The 15,425-nt window shown below is 42.4% G+C and overlaps 3 protein-coding genes and 2 long non-coding RNA genes across 5 annotated transcripts; 2 read left to right on the top strand and 3 right to left on the bottom strand.

The window, feature by feature from the left end:
* Positions 1 to 308: 308 nt before the first annotated feature.
* On the bottom strand, positions 309 to 1,831 carry LOC123043374 (protein FEZ). The gene is made up of 3 exons (XM_044465793.1): positions 1,636 to 1,831; positions 1,210 to 1,514; positions 309 to 1,119 (listed from the first exon to the last, which is right to left on the bottom strand). The coding sequence occupies exons 1-3, from the start codon at positions 1,811 to 1,813 to the stop codon at positions 544 to 546; spliced, it is 1,059 nt and encodes a 352-aa protein (XP_044321728.1). The 5' UTR covers positions 1,814 to 1,831; the 3' UTR covers positions 309 to 543.
* On the top strand, positions 1,261 to 4,925 carry LOC123043375 (uncharacterized). Its single transcript, XR_006419167.1, has 4 exons — positions 1,261 to 1,561; positions 1,665 to 2,017; positions 3,502 to 3,590; positions 4,395 to 4,925. It is a non-coding gene; the product is annotated as an uncharacterized lncRNA (long non-coding RNA).
* LOC123043373 (putative NAC domain-containing protein 94) lies at positions 3,615 to 6,503 on the bottom strand. Its single transcript, XM_044465792.1, has 3 exons — positions 5,751 to 6,503; positions 5,127 to 5,431; positions 3,615 to 5,034 (listed from the first exon to the last, which is right to left on the bottom strand). The coding sequence occupies exons 1-3, from the start codon at positions 5,926 to 5,928 to the stop codon at positions 4,372 to 4,374; spliced, it is 1,146 nt and encodes a 381-aa protein (XP_044321727.1). The 5' UTR covers positions 5,929 to 6,503; the 3' UTR covers positions 3,615 to 4,371.
* A 2,181-nt stretch (positions 6,504 to 8,684) lies between these two features.
* On the bottom strand, positions 8,685 to 10,445 carry LOC123040318 (putative NAC domain-containing protein 94). Its single transcript, XM_044463203.1, has 3 exons — positions 10,172 to 10,445; positions 9,570 to 9,877; positions 8,685 to 9,466 (listed from the first exon to the last, which is right to left on the bottom strand). The coding sequence occupies exons 1-3, from the start codon at positions 10,347 to 10,349 to the stop codon at positions 8,789 to 8,791; spliced, it is 1,164 nt and encodes a 387-aa protein (XP_044319138.1). The 5' UTR covers positions 10,350 to 10,445; the 3' UTR covers positions 8,685 to 8,788.
* On the top strand, positions 9,437 to 10,579 carry LOC123040319 (uncharacterized). Its single transcript, XR_006418117.1, has 3 exons — positions 9,437 to 9,922; positions 10,289 to 10,360; positions 10,445 to 10,579. It is a non-coding gene; the product is annotated as an uncharacterized lncRNA (long non-coding RNA).
* The last annotated feature ends 4,846 nt before the right edge of the window (positions 10,580 to 15,425 follow it).

Here is a 15,425-nt window from a genome sequence, read left to right as displayed (position 1 = left end):
TTGCAACTATGGCTGTGCAGGATCATTCATGCTTTCTCGGCCAAAGAGCAGAAGATTGCGAAGAAGGTTCCGAAAATCCAGAAAACCAAAGACAAGACAGCCACAAAGCAGAGCTCCTCTGAAATTGATATTGCACTGCTGTTTTGTACACAATGAAAAGTGTTTCTGATGGTGGTGGTGTGAGGCTTAGTTGCCTCGAGTTAAATGTTTAGCAGGTGAGAGACAAACCTCTTGTGTTTAGAGCGTTCCAAATCGTTGTACCTTTCTATTGTCAGGATATTTGATCCATTGATTTGCCATATGTTCACTACTCTCCACTCAATGTACACCATAACTCACCTTAAAAGAAAATGTATACATGATACACCCAATGTATTTATGTATATATCCTTCTCTGTTAGCATGTTAACAAGGGTATAGCTTACTAGTATATACAGTACATCTAATCCAAAACTGAACAAATGGCTGGTGCCCTTGCTAACAGAAATGCTAACAGGTGAAGGTGGTGCACACCTCCCACTCCGTGTAGGGCAGGCTAGGCATCTAGTGCTGTGAGATCTCAGCAGGGACTGTTGGGCTAAGAAAGGATTCCCAAGGTATGTTGCACTCCCAGTCATCCGAAGAGTCTGCTACTAAACCGAATGGGAAGTCGAGTCTCCCCGGAGCTTCCCACTCATTGTTCATGCTCCTGAATTTACCGCCATGCTTCGTTGTGGATGACTCTTGGTCCCTGCAGCTCATGCTGGCATTTACATCTGCAGAAGAACCAGTCACAAATCCAGCGCTCTGCTCAGGCTGCCCAAAGTGCGCATCGAAGAAGAGCGGTGGTGGCGCAGTGTGCAGCACGGGCTTGTGTGATGGCGCCTGTGTTTGGAATGGCAAGATGGTGGGACCTTTGAGGACTTGCGGAGATGGACCACAGTTGAAACTTATGAACTGACTTGATGGTGCCACTGCTGCAACTTGCAATGAGCGGGTGGAGCTCTCCGAAGCAAAATGTGAAGCTTGCATCGGTTGCTCAGTTGCCCCAGGCAATGGAGCCCCCCAAGCATGAGACAGCGCCCGTTGCGCCGCCATCGAACCTGGCTTCTTGAAAATTCTGCATATGGTCCAAGAGTCCTGTTTTCGGCAACAGAAAAAGTGCCTTCAGAACTCCACATAACATGGAATTTAGCTCTGCAACTACATAGTATGAATTGAAATGCGTACATTAAGCGGGATGTTCTTGTCGATCGGTCTCTTGGGAAGTGATGGATCGGCGAGCGAAGGAAGCCTGAACTCATGCATCATCCAGTCGGTTTTGATCCCTCTTGCCGCTCTGCCTTTGTAGAAGACAAGGGACTTCTTCAGGCCTACGCACCTGGTGCCCTCGGAGGAGTAAATTGGCCTATCTGTTCCTGTGGCTTTCCAGAACCCAGCTGCTGTGACCCGGTTTGGCCTCGCGCTGTTGTGATATTTGCGGTCCCTTGGGCAGTAGAAGTACCACTCTGTCTCACTGCTGGTGCTCGCAAGCTCTGTTGTTGACAAGGAACACAGTCAAGTTGTTAGACTTTGCAGTAAGGTGAGTAACCCATCTATTCATGAGGAAAATAAGATGTAGTATAAACAAGGAGATGTAGATGCAAGCTTGCTTACTTGGGAGGTCCCATGGATCGAACTTGTAGATGTCCTGCTGCTTGATGAGCTCGATGGAGATGGGCTTCTGCTGGATCTTCTTCTTGAGGTAGAAACTAACCAGCTCTTCGTCGGTAGGATGGAACCGGAACCCAGGCAGGAGGATCTCATCTGATTTGACATCATCTCTGCCCTCCATATCTCTCACAAAGAAAACTTGCAAAGGCTAGTTGTCCTTGTACTGCTTGTGCAGTGAGCTAGTGAATGGCTTCTTGGGATGAAGCTGCTAAGGTGAAGACAATCACCAAGAGATGTGCACTGCAGATGTTGCGATGCAGTCTACTACGCACACACCATGTGTATTTATATACAAGGCTTGAGCTATCTGCAGCGGCTGGATGAGGTCTGAAGGAGTTTGGTCCTCCTTTAATAATTTGTTTTAGTTCCTTCTCTGTTTGAAAGCTGTCATGATTGATTTTAATGCTGGATTAGTATCTCAACAATGACAAGCTGAGTAGCATGAAGGGGTGCCAGTCCCTTTCAGGCAGCTGTCATGATTAGTTTAATGCTGGATTAGTATCTCAACAAAGACAAGCTGATTAGCATGAAGGGATGCCAATCATTTTCAGTTCACACTTAGAATATTCACGTGCGGCAGTCAAAACATTCTTAAAATGTGCAACACTTGCCTTCTAGATTTACTTTTGATTTTTTGTGTTTCATCTTTGGCCTCCCCAGATAAAAAACAAACATAATAATACATAGTAGGAGTACCCCAATTACGGCAGTAACTGAAACTCTTCAACTCTTCTTGAGGCTTCATGAAACGTCAATGAATATTTATACTCTTCTGATTTGATGTCTGAAACCAAAATTCTCCGTTTCATGTGTTTTTTATGCAGTTTTCCTGACCAGTCTAGGCTTTGGGTGCATCTGTATGTAATTTGCATTTGATTAGGATAAGCTTCAATATGTGGGCGTGTGCGTGTGTGAGAGAGACGTACAGACTGATTACCTAGGGATAGTGATGGCCTTACCAGTGTACTTTCTTTGTTTGCATTTTTTTAGTAGTGATGGCCTTACCAGTGTGATCTTTTTGCACTTTTGTATAAACTAGCGTGAATGACTCTGCTAGCGAGTGTTGGAACAGAAGGTCCTTATTCCAAGCACAGTTTGTAGGCTAAATTTTACTCCCTCCGTTTGGAATTACTTGTCTCGGAAATGGATGTATCTAGAACATCTAGATACATCCATTTCCGAGACAAGTAATTCCAAACGGAGGGAGTAATCGCTTGAGTTGCCACGGTGGAATGGTGCGCACTCCAGCTTTGCTCCAACAGCGAGTACATCAGTTTGGTTAATGGTGCACATGCTGGTCACGATTAATAGTGGCTCATGTCCAGCTCTGCTATTCGAATGTACAAAATATGCACACACATTCAAGCCCGTGAAGTCATCAACTCATCACACTATTTAATAATATATTGTTCATGAGTTAATTAGCCATCCTTGCATATGTCAGCACTTGTACAACTACTCAAGTACTCATTACCCGCTGTTAAATATATCCAGTATTTGATGTTTGCTCTGTAAGACGGCTTGTTTATTTTTTGTTGCTGCACTTCCTGCTACTGTACTGTAGATGTGCAACCAACACTCACCAAGTGCATGTTTATAGTCTTGATCTTAGATTTTTTTTCTTACCATCATCCCCAAATATCTTTTCAATTTAAACTGCAGCCTTACTCTAAATGCTTGTTCAGGTCATGTACAATATCTTTCCGAATTTTCTCACCCTTCATTTGTATTTTGTAACTTTCTCAGTGAAATTGTTAAGCAAGTACAGCCCTTGAAGTACTATTACCTAAGCATTGTTTGCTGCTGCAGATATAAGTTCTCTGCGAATTGACTGTAATGACAGGAAGATTCACAGTTGTATGGTCCTACTTTATTGATGAATGCTTGGGATTTGAGAGGTCAGTTTACGATGAGTGCATATCACTACTTCGACGTTGCCCAGTGTCATCTCCGCTTTTAGATATCCAAGAAGTTATGTTCCAGTGGCTCACAGGCTTAGTCCATGGTTTCACGTTATGACTGCATCACAAGCTTGAAATTCTTTATTGTCTTTAAACTAGGTGCACAGTCATTGGTAGCCTCATAGTGCCGAACTGAATCCTAAAAAGAATATTGATGCAGTTGATAAAATATGCTTTTTATAATAGTCAAGGCAAAGCTCTTTTGTTGAACTAACCTTCCTTTTTATTCCTGTCTATGACGTCTATTCTTTCCTAGAGCCTTGGAAGATCTCGATGAGTGATTCATCGTCATCTACCCAAGCCATGGGGAGCAAAATCAGTATTTCCTTCAAACTTCAGACATGTTAGAAAATGAAACACCATTTCCTACTTTATTATCAGAAAGAGTCATTTGGTGATACATTTCCCATCTTTTCAGTATCCTGCACGTTTTAGGGTTTGGCAGTCCATTGCAAGCTTGTGACTTGTACATATGTTCATTACTCTCCACTCAAAGTAGAGCATACCAACAGCACTCAGCTTAAAATGTACACACAATACGCCCAATGCATGCATATATCCATATCCTTCTCTCTATTAGCTCTGCTGTTAACAATGGTATAGCTTACTAGTATATATATTATGCATCTAACCCAAAACTGTACAAGCAGTAGCTGGTGCCTTCACTAACAGAAATGCTAACATATGAAGGTGACTCTATGTAGGGCAAGCTAAGTATCTAATACTGTGTGATCTCAGCAGGGACTGTTGGGCTAAGAAAGGATTCCCAAGGTATGTTGCACTCCCAGTCATCTGAAGAGTCTGCTCCTAAATCGAATGGGAAGTTGAGTCTCCCCGGAGTGTCCCACTCATTCTTCATGCGGAAAGTATCACCATGCTTCATTGTGGATGACTCTTGGTCCCTGCAGCTCATCTCGTCATCTATATCTTCAGAAGAAGCAGTCACAAATCCAGTGATCTGCTCAGGCTGCCCAAACTGCGCCTCGAAGAAGAGCGGTGGTGCAGTGTGCAGCATGGGCTTCTGTGATGGCGGCTGTGTTTGGAATGGCAAGATGATGGGGCCTTTCAGGACTTGTGGAGATGGACTGCAGTTGAAGCTTATGACCTTGCATGAAGAGCCACCCTCCTGTGTGCTGTTGGGTTTCTGAAACTGCTGCTGTCCTTGGAAGCCATATTTGCTGTCGAACTGACTTGATGGTGCCGCAGCTGCAACTTGCAATGAGTTGGAGCAGCTCTCTGAAGGAAAATGAGAAGCTTGCATGGCGGAGAAGAGATCTTGCTTAGTTGCCCCAGGCAATGGAGGCTCCCAAGTGTGAGTCAGCGCCCGTTGCGCCGCCATCGAGCTGGTCTTCTTGAAGATCCTACATATGGTCCAAGAGTCCTGTTTTCGGCAACAGAAAAAGTGGCCTTCAGAATTCCACATAACATTGGAATTTAGCTCTGTAACTACAGGATATGAATTGAAATGCGTACGTTGAGTGGGATGGTCTTGTCGATTGGTCTCTTGGGAAGTGATGGATCAGCAAGCGAAGGAAGCCTGAACTCATGCATCATCCACTCGGTTTTGATTCCTCTTGCTGCTCTGCCTTTGTAGAAGACAAGTGACTTCTTCAGGCCTACACACCTTGTGCCCTTGGAGGAGTAAATCGGCCTATCTGTTCCTGTGGCCTTCCAGAACCCAGCTGCTGTAACTCGGTTTGGCCTCGCGCTGTTTCGATATTTCCGGTCCCTTGGGCAGTAGAAGTACCACTCTGTCTCACCGCCGGTGTTCGCAAGCTCTGTCGTTGAGAAGGAACAGTCAAGTTGTTAGACTTTGCAGTAAGGTGAGTAACCCGTCTATAGATTAGCTTGCCATGCGAAGATAATTAATACTACTGATGATTTCTTTCAACCGAAACTCCACTAGAGGGATGAGCAGAAGAATGTTCTGGTTTTCCTACTTGACTAGAGATCAATGAAACCAACTTGTGTTGAATCGGCATCCTAATTCCTAACCTCTCCTTGGAAGATACAAAGCTTTGAAAACCCAAAAGTAGTCAATTGCATCCTAATCTAGCTATTCATGAGAAAAAAGATGTAGATGCAAGCTTTGCTTACTTGGGAGGTCCCATGGATCAAACTTGTAGATGTCCAGCTGCCTGATGAGTTCGATGGAGATGGGCTTCTGCTGGATCTTCTTCTTGAGGTAGAAACTCACCAGCTCTTCATCTGTAGGATGGAACCGGAACCCGGGCATGAGGATCTCATCTGATTTGACATCATCTGTGCCCTCCATATCTCTCACAAAAGTATGAGTACTTCTGCAACTGGCCACAAACTTGCAAAGGCTAGCTGTCCTTGTTGTACTGCTTGTGCAGTGAGCTGGTGAATGGTTTCTTGGGATGAAGCTTGCTAAGGTGAAGACAATCACCAAGAGATGTGCACTACAGATGTTGCGATGCAGTCTACTACGGACAGACCACGTGTATTTATATACGAGGCTTGCGCTACCTGGAGCGGCTGGATGAGGTCCACAGGCCACAGGTCCGAAGGATTTTGGTCTTCCTTTAATAATTCGTTTTAGTTCCTTCTCTCTTTGAAACCTGCCATGAGTAGTGTAGGGTCGATTACACTTTCAATTAGTTTAAGAAGCCGAGTAGCATCAAGGGATGCCAGTCACATCCAGGCAGCCGTCACGATTAATTTAATGCTGGATTAGTATCTCAACAAAGACAAGCTGAGTAGCATGAAGGGATGCAAGTCACTTTCAGTTCACACTTATAATATTCATGTATGGCAGTCAAAACATTCTTAAACTGTACTACACTTGCCTTCTAGATTTGATTTTGATCTTTTTTTTTTGGTATCCAGTATTTGATAGTACCCCAGTATGCTCAGTAACCAGAACTATGGAACTCTTCTGGAGCACCTTTGGCTTAAAAAAACGTCAATAAATATTTATATTCATTTAATTATATGAAACCGAATTTCTCTGTTTTCTGTTTCACGTGACTATGTGATTTTACTTGATTGATCTAGGCTTTGGGGGCATTCATATGTTATTTGTACTCCCTCCGTTCCTAAATATAAATCTCTTTAGAGATTCTATATGGACCACATACGGATGTATACGGACGTATTTTAGAGTGTAGATTCACTCATTTTGCTTCGTATGTGGTCTAGATTAGAATCTCTAAAAAGACTTATATTTAGGAACGGAGGGAGTATTTGATTAGGATAAGCTTCAATGTGTGTGCGCCGTGCGTGTGTTAGAGAGTGAGGCGTACGGGGTTGATTACCCAGAGATAGTGATGGCCTTGCCAGTGTAATTTCCTTTTTTACATTTTTTTAGTGATGCCGTTACCAGTGTGACCTTTTGCACTTTTGTATAAAGTAACGTGTGTGACTCTGCTAGTGAGTGTTGAAACAGAAGATCCTAATTCTAAGCACAGTTTTGTAGGCTAAATTTTAATCACTTGAGTTGCCGTGGAGGAAAGGCGCACGGCCTAGCTTTGCCCAACGGTGAGTACATCAGCTTGGTTAACCGTGCACATGCTGGTCACGATTGATGTAGCAGTGGCTCATGTCCAGCTCTGCTGCAGTGCTGCTCGAATGTACTAGTACAAAATATTCTCAAATTCAAGCCCGTACAGTCATCATACAGTACTATTTAATAATATTTGTTCATGAGTTGACTAGTCATACATATCTCAGCACTTGTACAGCTACTGAAGTACTCATTACCCGCTGTGCTTTGTAACTTGTAAGACAGCTTATCGTTGCTGCTCCTGCTACTTCTGTCGGATGCCTGCTGTCAGGATGATTGTGGATTTGCGGTGCACCGTGTTCTGCAAATCCACTTCAGCTTTTTTATTTGCTATGGTTGTAATAAACATATGCAAGTGCAGATGTGCAACCAACATTCACCAAGTTCATGTTTAGAGTCTTGATTTAGAATTAACTTCCTTACCACCATCCCCAGATATCTTCTCAATTTAAACTACAGCCTTTGCACTAAATGCCTGTTCAGGTCATGTACAGTATCTTCGAAAAATTTCTAACCCTTCATTTGTGTGTTTTGTAACTTACTCAGTGAAATTGTTAAACAAGTACAGCCCTTGAAGCATTATTACCAAAGCATTTTTCGCTGCTGCAGATATATAAGTTCTTGCGAATTGACTGTAATGACAAGAAGATTCACAGATGTATGGTCCTACTTTGTTGATGAATTATTGGAATTTGAGAGGTCAACTTATGATGAGTGCATATCACTACTTCGCTGTTTCCAAGTATCGTCTCCGCTTTTAGGTATCCAAGAAGTTAAGTTCCAGTGTCTCGCAGGCTTAGTCCATGGTTTCACGTTATGACTGCATCATGTTCTTTTTGCTAACCATTTGTCGCCAATTTTGTCTTCTTTTGTTTCTTAAAAGTATGTACGCATCTTTGCTTCCACAAGCTTAAAATTCTTTGTTGTCTTTAAACTAGATACATGGTTGTTGGTAGGGTAGCCCCATAGTGCCTACCTGAATCCTAAAAAAAATCTTGATGCAGGTGGTAAAATATGCTTTCCATAATTGTCAAGGCAAAGCAAGGCCATGAGGATTCATTTTCAAAAGCACTTGTTTTGTTGAATTAACTTATCTTTTAATTCCTGTCAATGATGTCTATGTTTCCTAGAGCCTTCGAAGATCTCCATGAATGATTCATCGTCATCTACCGAAGCCATGTGGAGCGAAATCAGTATTTCCTTTGAACTTTAGACATGTTAGAAAATGAAAGACCGTTGCGTACTTTATTATCAGAAGGAACCATTTGGTGATACATTTCCCATCTTTTCAGTATCTTGCAAGTTTGAGGGTTTGTCAATCCATTGCAACTTTGCAAGTATGTGTGACTGGTACATATGTTAATTACTCTCCACTCAAAGTAGAGCATCACAACGACACTCTGCTTAAAACGTACTGTATTTCGTATACACAATATGTCCAATGTATGTATATATATACATCCTTCTCCATGTTAGCTCTGCTGTTAACAAGCGTATAGCTTACTATATACAATACATCTAACCCAAAACTGAACAAATAACAGCTGGCGCCTTTGCTAACAGAAATGCTAAAATATGAAGGTGACTCTGTGCAGGGCAACCTAGGTATCTAGTACTGTATGATCTCATCAGGGGCTGTTGGGCTAAGAAAGGATTCCCAAGGTATGTTGCACTCCCAGTCATCTGAAGAGTCTGCTCCTAAATCGAATGGGAAGTTGAGTCTCCCCAGACCTACATCCTCCCGCTCACTGTTCATGCTGAAAGTATTGCCATGCTTCGTTGTGGCTGACTCTTGGTCCCTGCAGCTCATGTCGGCATTTACATCTGCAGAAGAACCAGTCGCAAAGCCAGTAATCTGCTCAGGCTGCCCAGACTGCGTGTCGAAGAAGAGCGGTGGCGCAACGTGCACAGGCTTCTGTGATGGCGGTTGTGTTTGGAATGGCAAGACGATGGGGCCTTTCAGGACTTGCAGAGATGGACCACAGTTGAAGCTTATGACCTTGCATGATGAGCCATCCTCCCGTGTGTTGCTGGGTTTCAGAAACTGCTGGTGCTGTCCCTGAAAGCCATAATTGCCGTTGAACTGATTTGATGGTAGCGCAGCAGCAACTTGCAATGAGCTGGAGGAGCTCTCTGAAGCAAAATGTAAAGCTTGCACCGGTTGCAGGGCGGAGAAGAGATCTTGCTCAGTTGCCCCAGGCAATGGAGCCCCCCAAGTGTGAGATAGCGCCCGTTGCGCCGCCATCGAACTTGTCTTCTTGAAGATCCTACATATGGTCCAAGAGTCCTGTTTTCGGCAATAGAAAAGGTGGCCTGTCAGAATTTGACATGACGTTGGAATTTAGCTCTGCAACTATATATACTAATATGAATTGAAATGCGTTGCGTACATTGAGCGGGATGTTCTTGTCGATCGGCCTACTCTTGGGAAGTGACGTATCGGCGAGTGAAGGGAACCTGAACTCGTGCATCATCCAGTCGGTTTTGATCCCTCTTGCTGCTCTGCCTTTGTAGAAGACAAGGGACTTCTTCAGGCCTACGCACCTGGTGTCCTCGGAGGAGTAAATTGGCCTATCTGTTCCCGTGGCTTTCCAGAACCCAGCTGCTGTGACCCGGTTTGGCCTCGCACTGTTGCGATATTTGCGGTCCCTTGGGCAGTAGAAGTACCACTCCGTCTCACCGCCGGTGCTCGCAAGCTCTGTTGTTGAGAAGGAACAGTCAAGTTGTTAGACTTTGCAGTAAGGTGAGTAACCCATCTATTCTAGATTAGCTTGTCATGGGAAGATGATTAATACTACTGCTGATTTCTTTCAACTGAAACTCCACTCAACGGATGAAACCAACTTGACTAATGATCAAGGAAACCAACTTGTGTTGAATCAGCCTCCATACAAAAGCTTTGAAAACCCAAAAGTAGCCTATTGAATCCCAATCTAGCTATTCATGAGAAATAAAAAAAATGTAGTATAAACAAGGATGCAAGCTTAATTACTTGGGAGGTCCCATGGATCAAACTTGTAGATGTCCAGCTGCCTGATGAGCTCAATAGAGATGGGCTTCTGCTGGATCTTCTTCTTGAGGTAGAAACTAACCAGCTCTTCATCGGTAGGATGGAACCGGAACCCAGGCATGAGGATCTCATCTGATTTGACATCATCTCTGCTCTCCATATCTCACAAAGGTACGAGTTCTTCAACTTGCACAAACTTGCAAAAGCTAGCTGTCCTTTATGCAATAAGCTAGTGAATGGCTTCTTGGGATGAAGCTGCTGAGGTGAAGACAATCTCCGGGAGATGTGCACTACAGATACTGCGATGCAATCTACTTCGTACACACCATGTGTATTTATATATGTATGTATGAGGCTCGAGCTACAGGTCTGAGCGACTGGATGAGGCCCACAGGCTACAGGTCTGAACTGAAGGATTTTGTTCTTCCTTTAATAATTCGTTTTAGTTCATTCTCTGCTTGAAAACTGCCATGATTAGTTTAACGCTGACAAGGGATACCAGTCACATACAGGCAGCCGTCACGATTAATTTAATGCTGGATTAGTATCTCAACAAAGACAAGCTGAGTAGCATGAAAGGATGCCAGTCACTTTCAGTTCACACTTAGAATATTCATGTATGGCAGTCAAAACGTTCTTAAACCGTACAACACCTGCTTTCTAGATTTAGTTTTCTTTTTTTCCCCCCTTTTTTTCATTATTAATCTCCCCAGATAAACAAAATAAATAAAATCATAGTACTCCAATATACACCAGTAATCAAAACTATGCAACTCTTCTTGAGCACCTTTGGCTTGTCGATGAATATTTATATTCTTTTGATATCTGAAACTAAAATTCTCCTTTTCACTTGAGTTTTTATGCAGTTTTCCTGAGTTTCTATGCAGTTTTCCTGACTAGTCTAGGGCTCTAGGCTTTTTGCCATTAACATGCAATATGTATTTTATTAGGATAAGCGTCGATGTGTGCGTGCACGCGCGAGAGTCCTACGGGCTGATTGATTGCCCAGAGATAGTGATGGCCTTACCAGTGTAGTTTTTCTGCACTTTTCTATAAACTACCGTGAGTGACTCTGCGAGTGGGTGTTGGAACAGAAGGTTTTTATTCTAAGCACAGATTTGTAGGCTAAATTTTAATCGCTTGAGCTGCCGCGGTGGAAAGGCGCGAGTCAGCTTGGTTAACCGCACCTCATGCATGCATGCTGGTCACAATTGTTTCTCTTGCCCTGTTCCACACTCCATCCATAAGGTCACGTGTCCTTAAATATTACTACTAGCTGCAAGCGTTTGAACATAGCGGCAGGTTGAATAGATATGCTCAAGCTCCTCAGGGCTGTGTTTGATGCGGACGGACATGAGGCAGATCAGGACGTGCACCAACTGGTCCACGGTCTGATGTATCATCCGTAGCCTGTTGGTCTGTTGCTGTTCTTAGCTTGTCGGCTTGTCGCATTATATTATGTTCTTTGTGCCCTTTGCTGGAATGTGACCTGGGTTTGTGCGACTTCTGTGTTCGCCGGGCACTGTAAACCTTGTGAACTTTGTTGATGCAATGGAATGGGGGGCGTGGTGCCATATTTTTCTGAAAAAATGCCCATGCGCATCTTTTTCTTTTGAAATATCCTCATCCTACATATATGGTCACTCCTATATGAAATCTCTTTCTGTTTGATGAGGATGGTTAATTTTTGGAGACAACTACCCCAATGTATATTGTCTTACATATGGTGAATATTACTATTATTTATGATACTACCTCCGTCCTAGTTTATTGGTCTCCTTAGTATTTCGTGCCAAAATTTGACCATGAATTTAATTAACAAAATTTTAATGCATGTCACAAAAAATAGTATCATTGGAAACTATGTTCAAATACGAATCCAACGATATCATTTTTTATGACATGCATTAAAATTTTATCATTTAAATCTATGATCAAATTTTGACACAAAATATGAAGAGGACCAATAAACTAGGACGGAGGTAGTAGTTGACTGTACTTATATTAGGATACTTGAGTCTAAAAATTCATCTACACCGACAAATCCTCACCACCATGCTTGGTTACTTACCCTTCAAATTCCATTTCCTACTACTCCCCCCCTCCCCATTTGGCTGCAGCAACCATGAAACTGTGTCTCACCTGGCTCTGGAATGCAGCAGAATGAAACATATTTGGGAACTCCTTGCAGCCGAATGGGTGATGTGGATCAACCGCCGGACATTTTTACTGACTGAGGAAAGTTCATCTCTGAAGACAAACGAAAATCTTAAAGGTGTCTGACAGATGTGTTTGATACTTCTATTACAGAGATGTGCTATATTTTTCTTGTTGATTCAGCTGGAGCAATCTTCATATGACAAGGTTCTTGTACGCCCTAATCCTAGTGATTTCTTAGACTACTCAAGGCCATTCCATTGTTTTTTACTTTATGGGGTTTTGGAGAACTGGAATCACCCATGCTCAATAAGCTCAGCTTCTTGACATCAGAGTAATTGTGGATGAATTTAGAAGTTGTACCAACGGAAATTCAGGTGTCCGACATAAAAATAAAAGAAATACAGTACCATTGTTCGTTTTTCCTGCTGGTGTGCGTCCTTGTCCTTCTAGAACATTCGGCAAAGAAGTCCGTGCAGTTTTAAACAAAAAATATAGTTTCCACTGACGCTCAAGCAGGAGGTGTGCCCAGTGATGCCAGGCAACTTCTTTCAGATCCTCGTCTGCTGAAAGATATTCTACAGTAGCTTTTACTTTGCCCGGTGAAGAAACTAGCCATATTTCCGAAGTGTGCACGAATCGCCATGCAGAACTGGTTGAATGGGAACTTCTGGGGAACTATCTAGAAAGTACAACTGTTGCTGAGAAGCATGCCGTGTATGATGTTTTTAAGTTGACAGGGTGCATGGTTCCCAATTCACTGTTGTCCTTCCACCTGCAAATCGACTGGATTCTTATTTATATACTCCCTCTGTAAGCTAATATAAGGCTTTTTAGATCACTAAGGTAGTTCACTTCAAAAACCTGCTGAGGTTGCTTTACATAATCACACTATTTTCCTCTTCAGCTCTTCTAACAGTATCTAATGGAGTTCATGAGATGGGATCTCGTCAAGTGAAGTCAAATCAGAAAGATTTATCTGTTTCAGGTCAAATATTATCTCTGGAGCATATCCCTGGGAGTAATCTGGGATAAACAGAAACGACAGCTTATAAGCGTAAAGCTGAGGAAGAGCTTGAGGTCCTTCTTTTCTGATATGAATGCCATTTACTTCTTTACTACTCCCTCCGTCCCATAATGTAAGACGTTTTTTGACACTACACTAGTGTCAAAAAACGTCTTACATTATGGAACGGAGGGAGTATGTTTATATTTCTTTTTGCCAATGGGTTGTATTGACTTCTGTTACTTGTGCCCATGCGTTCTTTTTTCTTGAAAACAGAACACTTTTTTTTTACGCTGGAGCCTCCCTTTTTACGTTTCGATTTTACTTAAACATAAAGGTCTTGTTCTAGTTCTAGACTTGTATGCTTTAGCTATCTTTGTTAAATGAATTATGTGAAATTATCAAGAATGGATCATTACAATCAGTTAACCATGCTTATAGTTTTCAAGAGATGAAAACATCATCACTTACTGCTGTGCTTATGAGTTGTTTGACAGATTTAAATTTAACTCTTCAAAGTGGACATGGAGTTATTTTACTGGGAAATGTAATGATGGTTCTTGGAGATTTGGTAAGGACCTTTTATTTAGAAAATCTGCCTGATTTATGCTGAATTTGAAATTCACTTTGAACTTTTGGTTCTGGGTGTGTCCAAGCAAAACACGCGCTTTCAAAAGTTAACCCTCTGTAAATTAATATAAGACCTTTTACAGAGGGAGTACATGCTAAGGAGAACATAAAGACAGTGGTCCTGCTTTAGGGTTCGACAAACAAAAGCATGCCGGGAGAGGAAAATAAAAAGACAGGGGCAACCTAAAGATATTATCTTGCCTGTATTTGTTTTTGCTCTGTTATGCCTTATGCGTGCTTTCCATAGGAGAACAGTATGCTACAACAGTTTTTATACCAGATTAATTTTTCATAACTTTATTTTTAAATCTTTTATTGTTACCTCCTTTTTTTTACCATCTTATACTATAAACGTTCTCTGGAATTTCCATGTTGCGTGCACCTCCATTTTTAGATATTAAGTCTGATTTTTCTTTCGAGAAAACAGCTGCTTGAGCTTGCTGCCAAATTAGTTGGCTCTCCTGCTCCGATGCTAACTTCACAGAGGAAGCCCCTTAGGTACTTACTGTTTACTGCAGTGTCTATTCAATGCATTGCCTTGTTAGTTGTTATGTTTAAGTAGTCCCGTTGTAGTGACAGTAACTGTGCTCTGAGGAGAATGTTTTCACTCTTGAAGAGTCAGATTGTCGACCGCGGCGAATCCAAAACCTGCTGAAGGCACTTCATGAACCTAATAGGTTCGAATCATGGACATGTGTTTTGTTTTCTGTTCTGCAGAATGGCGGTGGCTCATTAAAGCACGAGCGTCGAAAAGCGTAGATCGTCCATTTGACATTCTTTTCCGTGGGAGAGACAGGAGGAGAGGAGCTGAGCTGTAGAGCTTGATAGCCCCTGGCCCCTGCATACCACTGCCACATACAGCAATGTGGATGTATGAGGCCTTGATGGCTGTAAATCTTGATAGATCTCGTCGTGTGGAAGAGATAAGAAGGAGGTGAAGTGGGGTGAGCTGTATGTCTTGATAGCCAAGGCCTACACTGCAGACACATGCAGCCAGCTTTTAATTCCACGTATAATTGAGAGTATGGACCTATGAGATCAAGCGAGGATTATTTGTCCCCAAACGTTCGTCCAGTGAGAAACATCCAGGCCTGGGGTCGATCTGATTTCCCTTATCCCGCGTGCAGGGCTAAACTGCCGCCCAATCCCGCATCATCCTTAACCCCTGTGTGGATTAAGTGGACCCTATAGTTATAGTTCAGGAGGTGAAGTAGTGGATTATTTTCCTTCTCTAGATTTAGTAGTGTATTACATTGAGGGGTCTGCATGTAAAGTAGCAATCAGTATATATGGTACTCCCTCATTTTGAGCCTAGATCACAATTTGACTCACAAAATATGAGTTATATGGCAGAAAAGTAAATGATTGAATTTTTTTTTGGAAAAAGTTTCCAATGCTATATTTTTATGGCTTTTAAGTCGCAATTTGTTACTAGTAAATTTT

This window comes from Triticum aestivum, chromosome 2B (genome assembly GCF_018294505.1).
Source record: "Triticum aestivum cultivar Chinese Spring chromosome 2B, IWGSC CS RefSeq v2.1, whole genome shotgun sequence".
NCBI classification, from domain to species: Eukaryota; Viridiplantae; Streptophyta; class Magnoliopsida; order Poales; family Poaceae; genus Triticum; species Triticum aestivum.
The sequence above is the reverse complement of the archived record's forward strand: the minus strand, read 5'-3'. Positions and strand labels throughout refer to the sequence as shown.

What these genes read in the sequence shown, in the direction of transcription:
- LOC123043374 (XM_044465793.1), bottom strand. Translation starts at nt 1,813, where the DNA reads ATGGAGGGCAGAGATGATGTCAAATCAGATGAGATCCTCCTGCCTGGG. An exon ending in CGATCCATGGGACCTCCCAA is followed by an intron (nt 1,515 to 1,635) that starts GTAAGCAAGCTT and finishes TGTCAACAACAG; the next exon opens with AGCTTGCGAGCACCAGCAGT. An exon ending in ACAAGAACATCCCGCTTAAT is followed by an intron (nt 1,120 to 1,209) that starts GTACGCATTTCA and finishes TGCCGAAAACAG; the next exon opens with GACTCTTGGACCATATGCAG.
- LOC123043373 (XM_044465792.1), bottom strand. Translation starts at nt 5,928, where the DNA reads ATGGAGGGCACAGATGATGTCAAATCAGATGAGATCCTCATGCCCGGG. An exon ending in TGATCCATGGGACCTCCCAA is followed by an intron (nt 5,432 to 5,750) that starts GTAAGCAAAGCT and finishes TCTCAACGACAG; the next exon opens with AGCTTGCGAACACCGGCGGT. An exon ending in ACAAGACCATCCCACTCAAC is followed by an intron (nt 5,035 to 5,126) that starts GTACGCATTTCA and finishes TGCCGAAAACAG; the next exon opens with GACTCTTGGACCATATGTAG.
- LOC123040318 (XM_044463203.1), bottom strand. Translation starts at nt 10,349, where the DNA reads ATGGAGAGCAGAGATGATGTCAAATCAGATGAGATCCTCATGCCTGGG. An exon ending in TGATCCATGGGACCTCCCAA is followed by an intron (nt 9,878 to 10,171) that starts GTAATTAAGCTT and finishes TCTCAACAACAG; the next exon opens with AGCTTGCGAGCACCGGCGGT. An exon ending in ACAAGAACATCCCGCTCAAT is followed by an intron (nt 9,467 to 9,569) that starts GTACGCAACGCA and finishes TGCCGAAAACAG; the next exon opens with GACTCTTGGACCATATGTAG.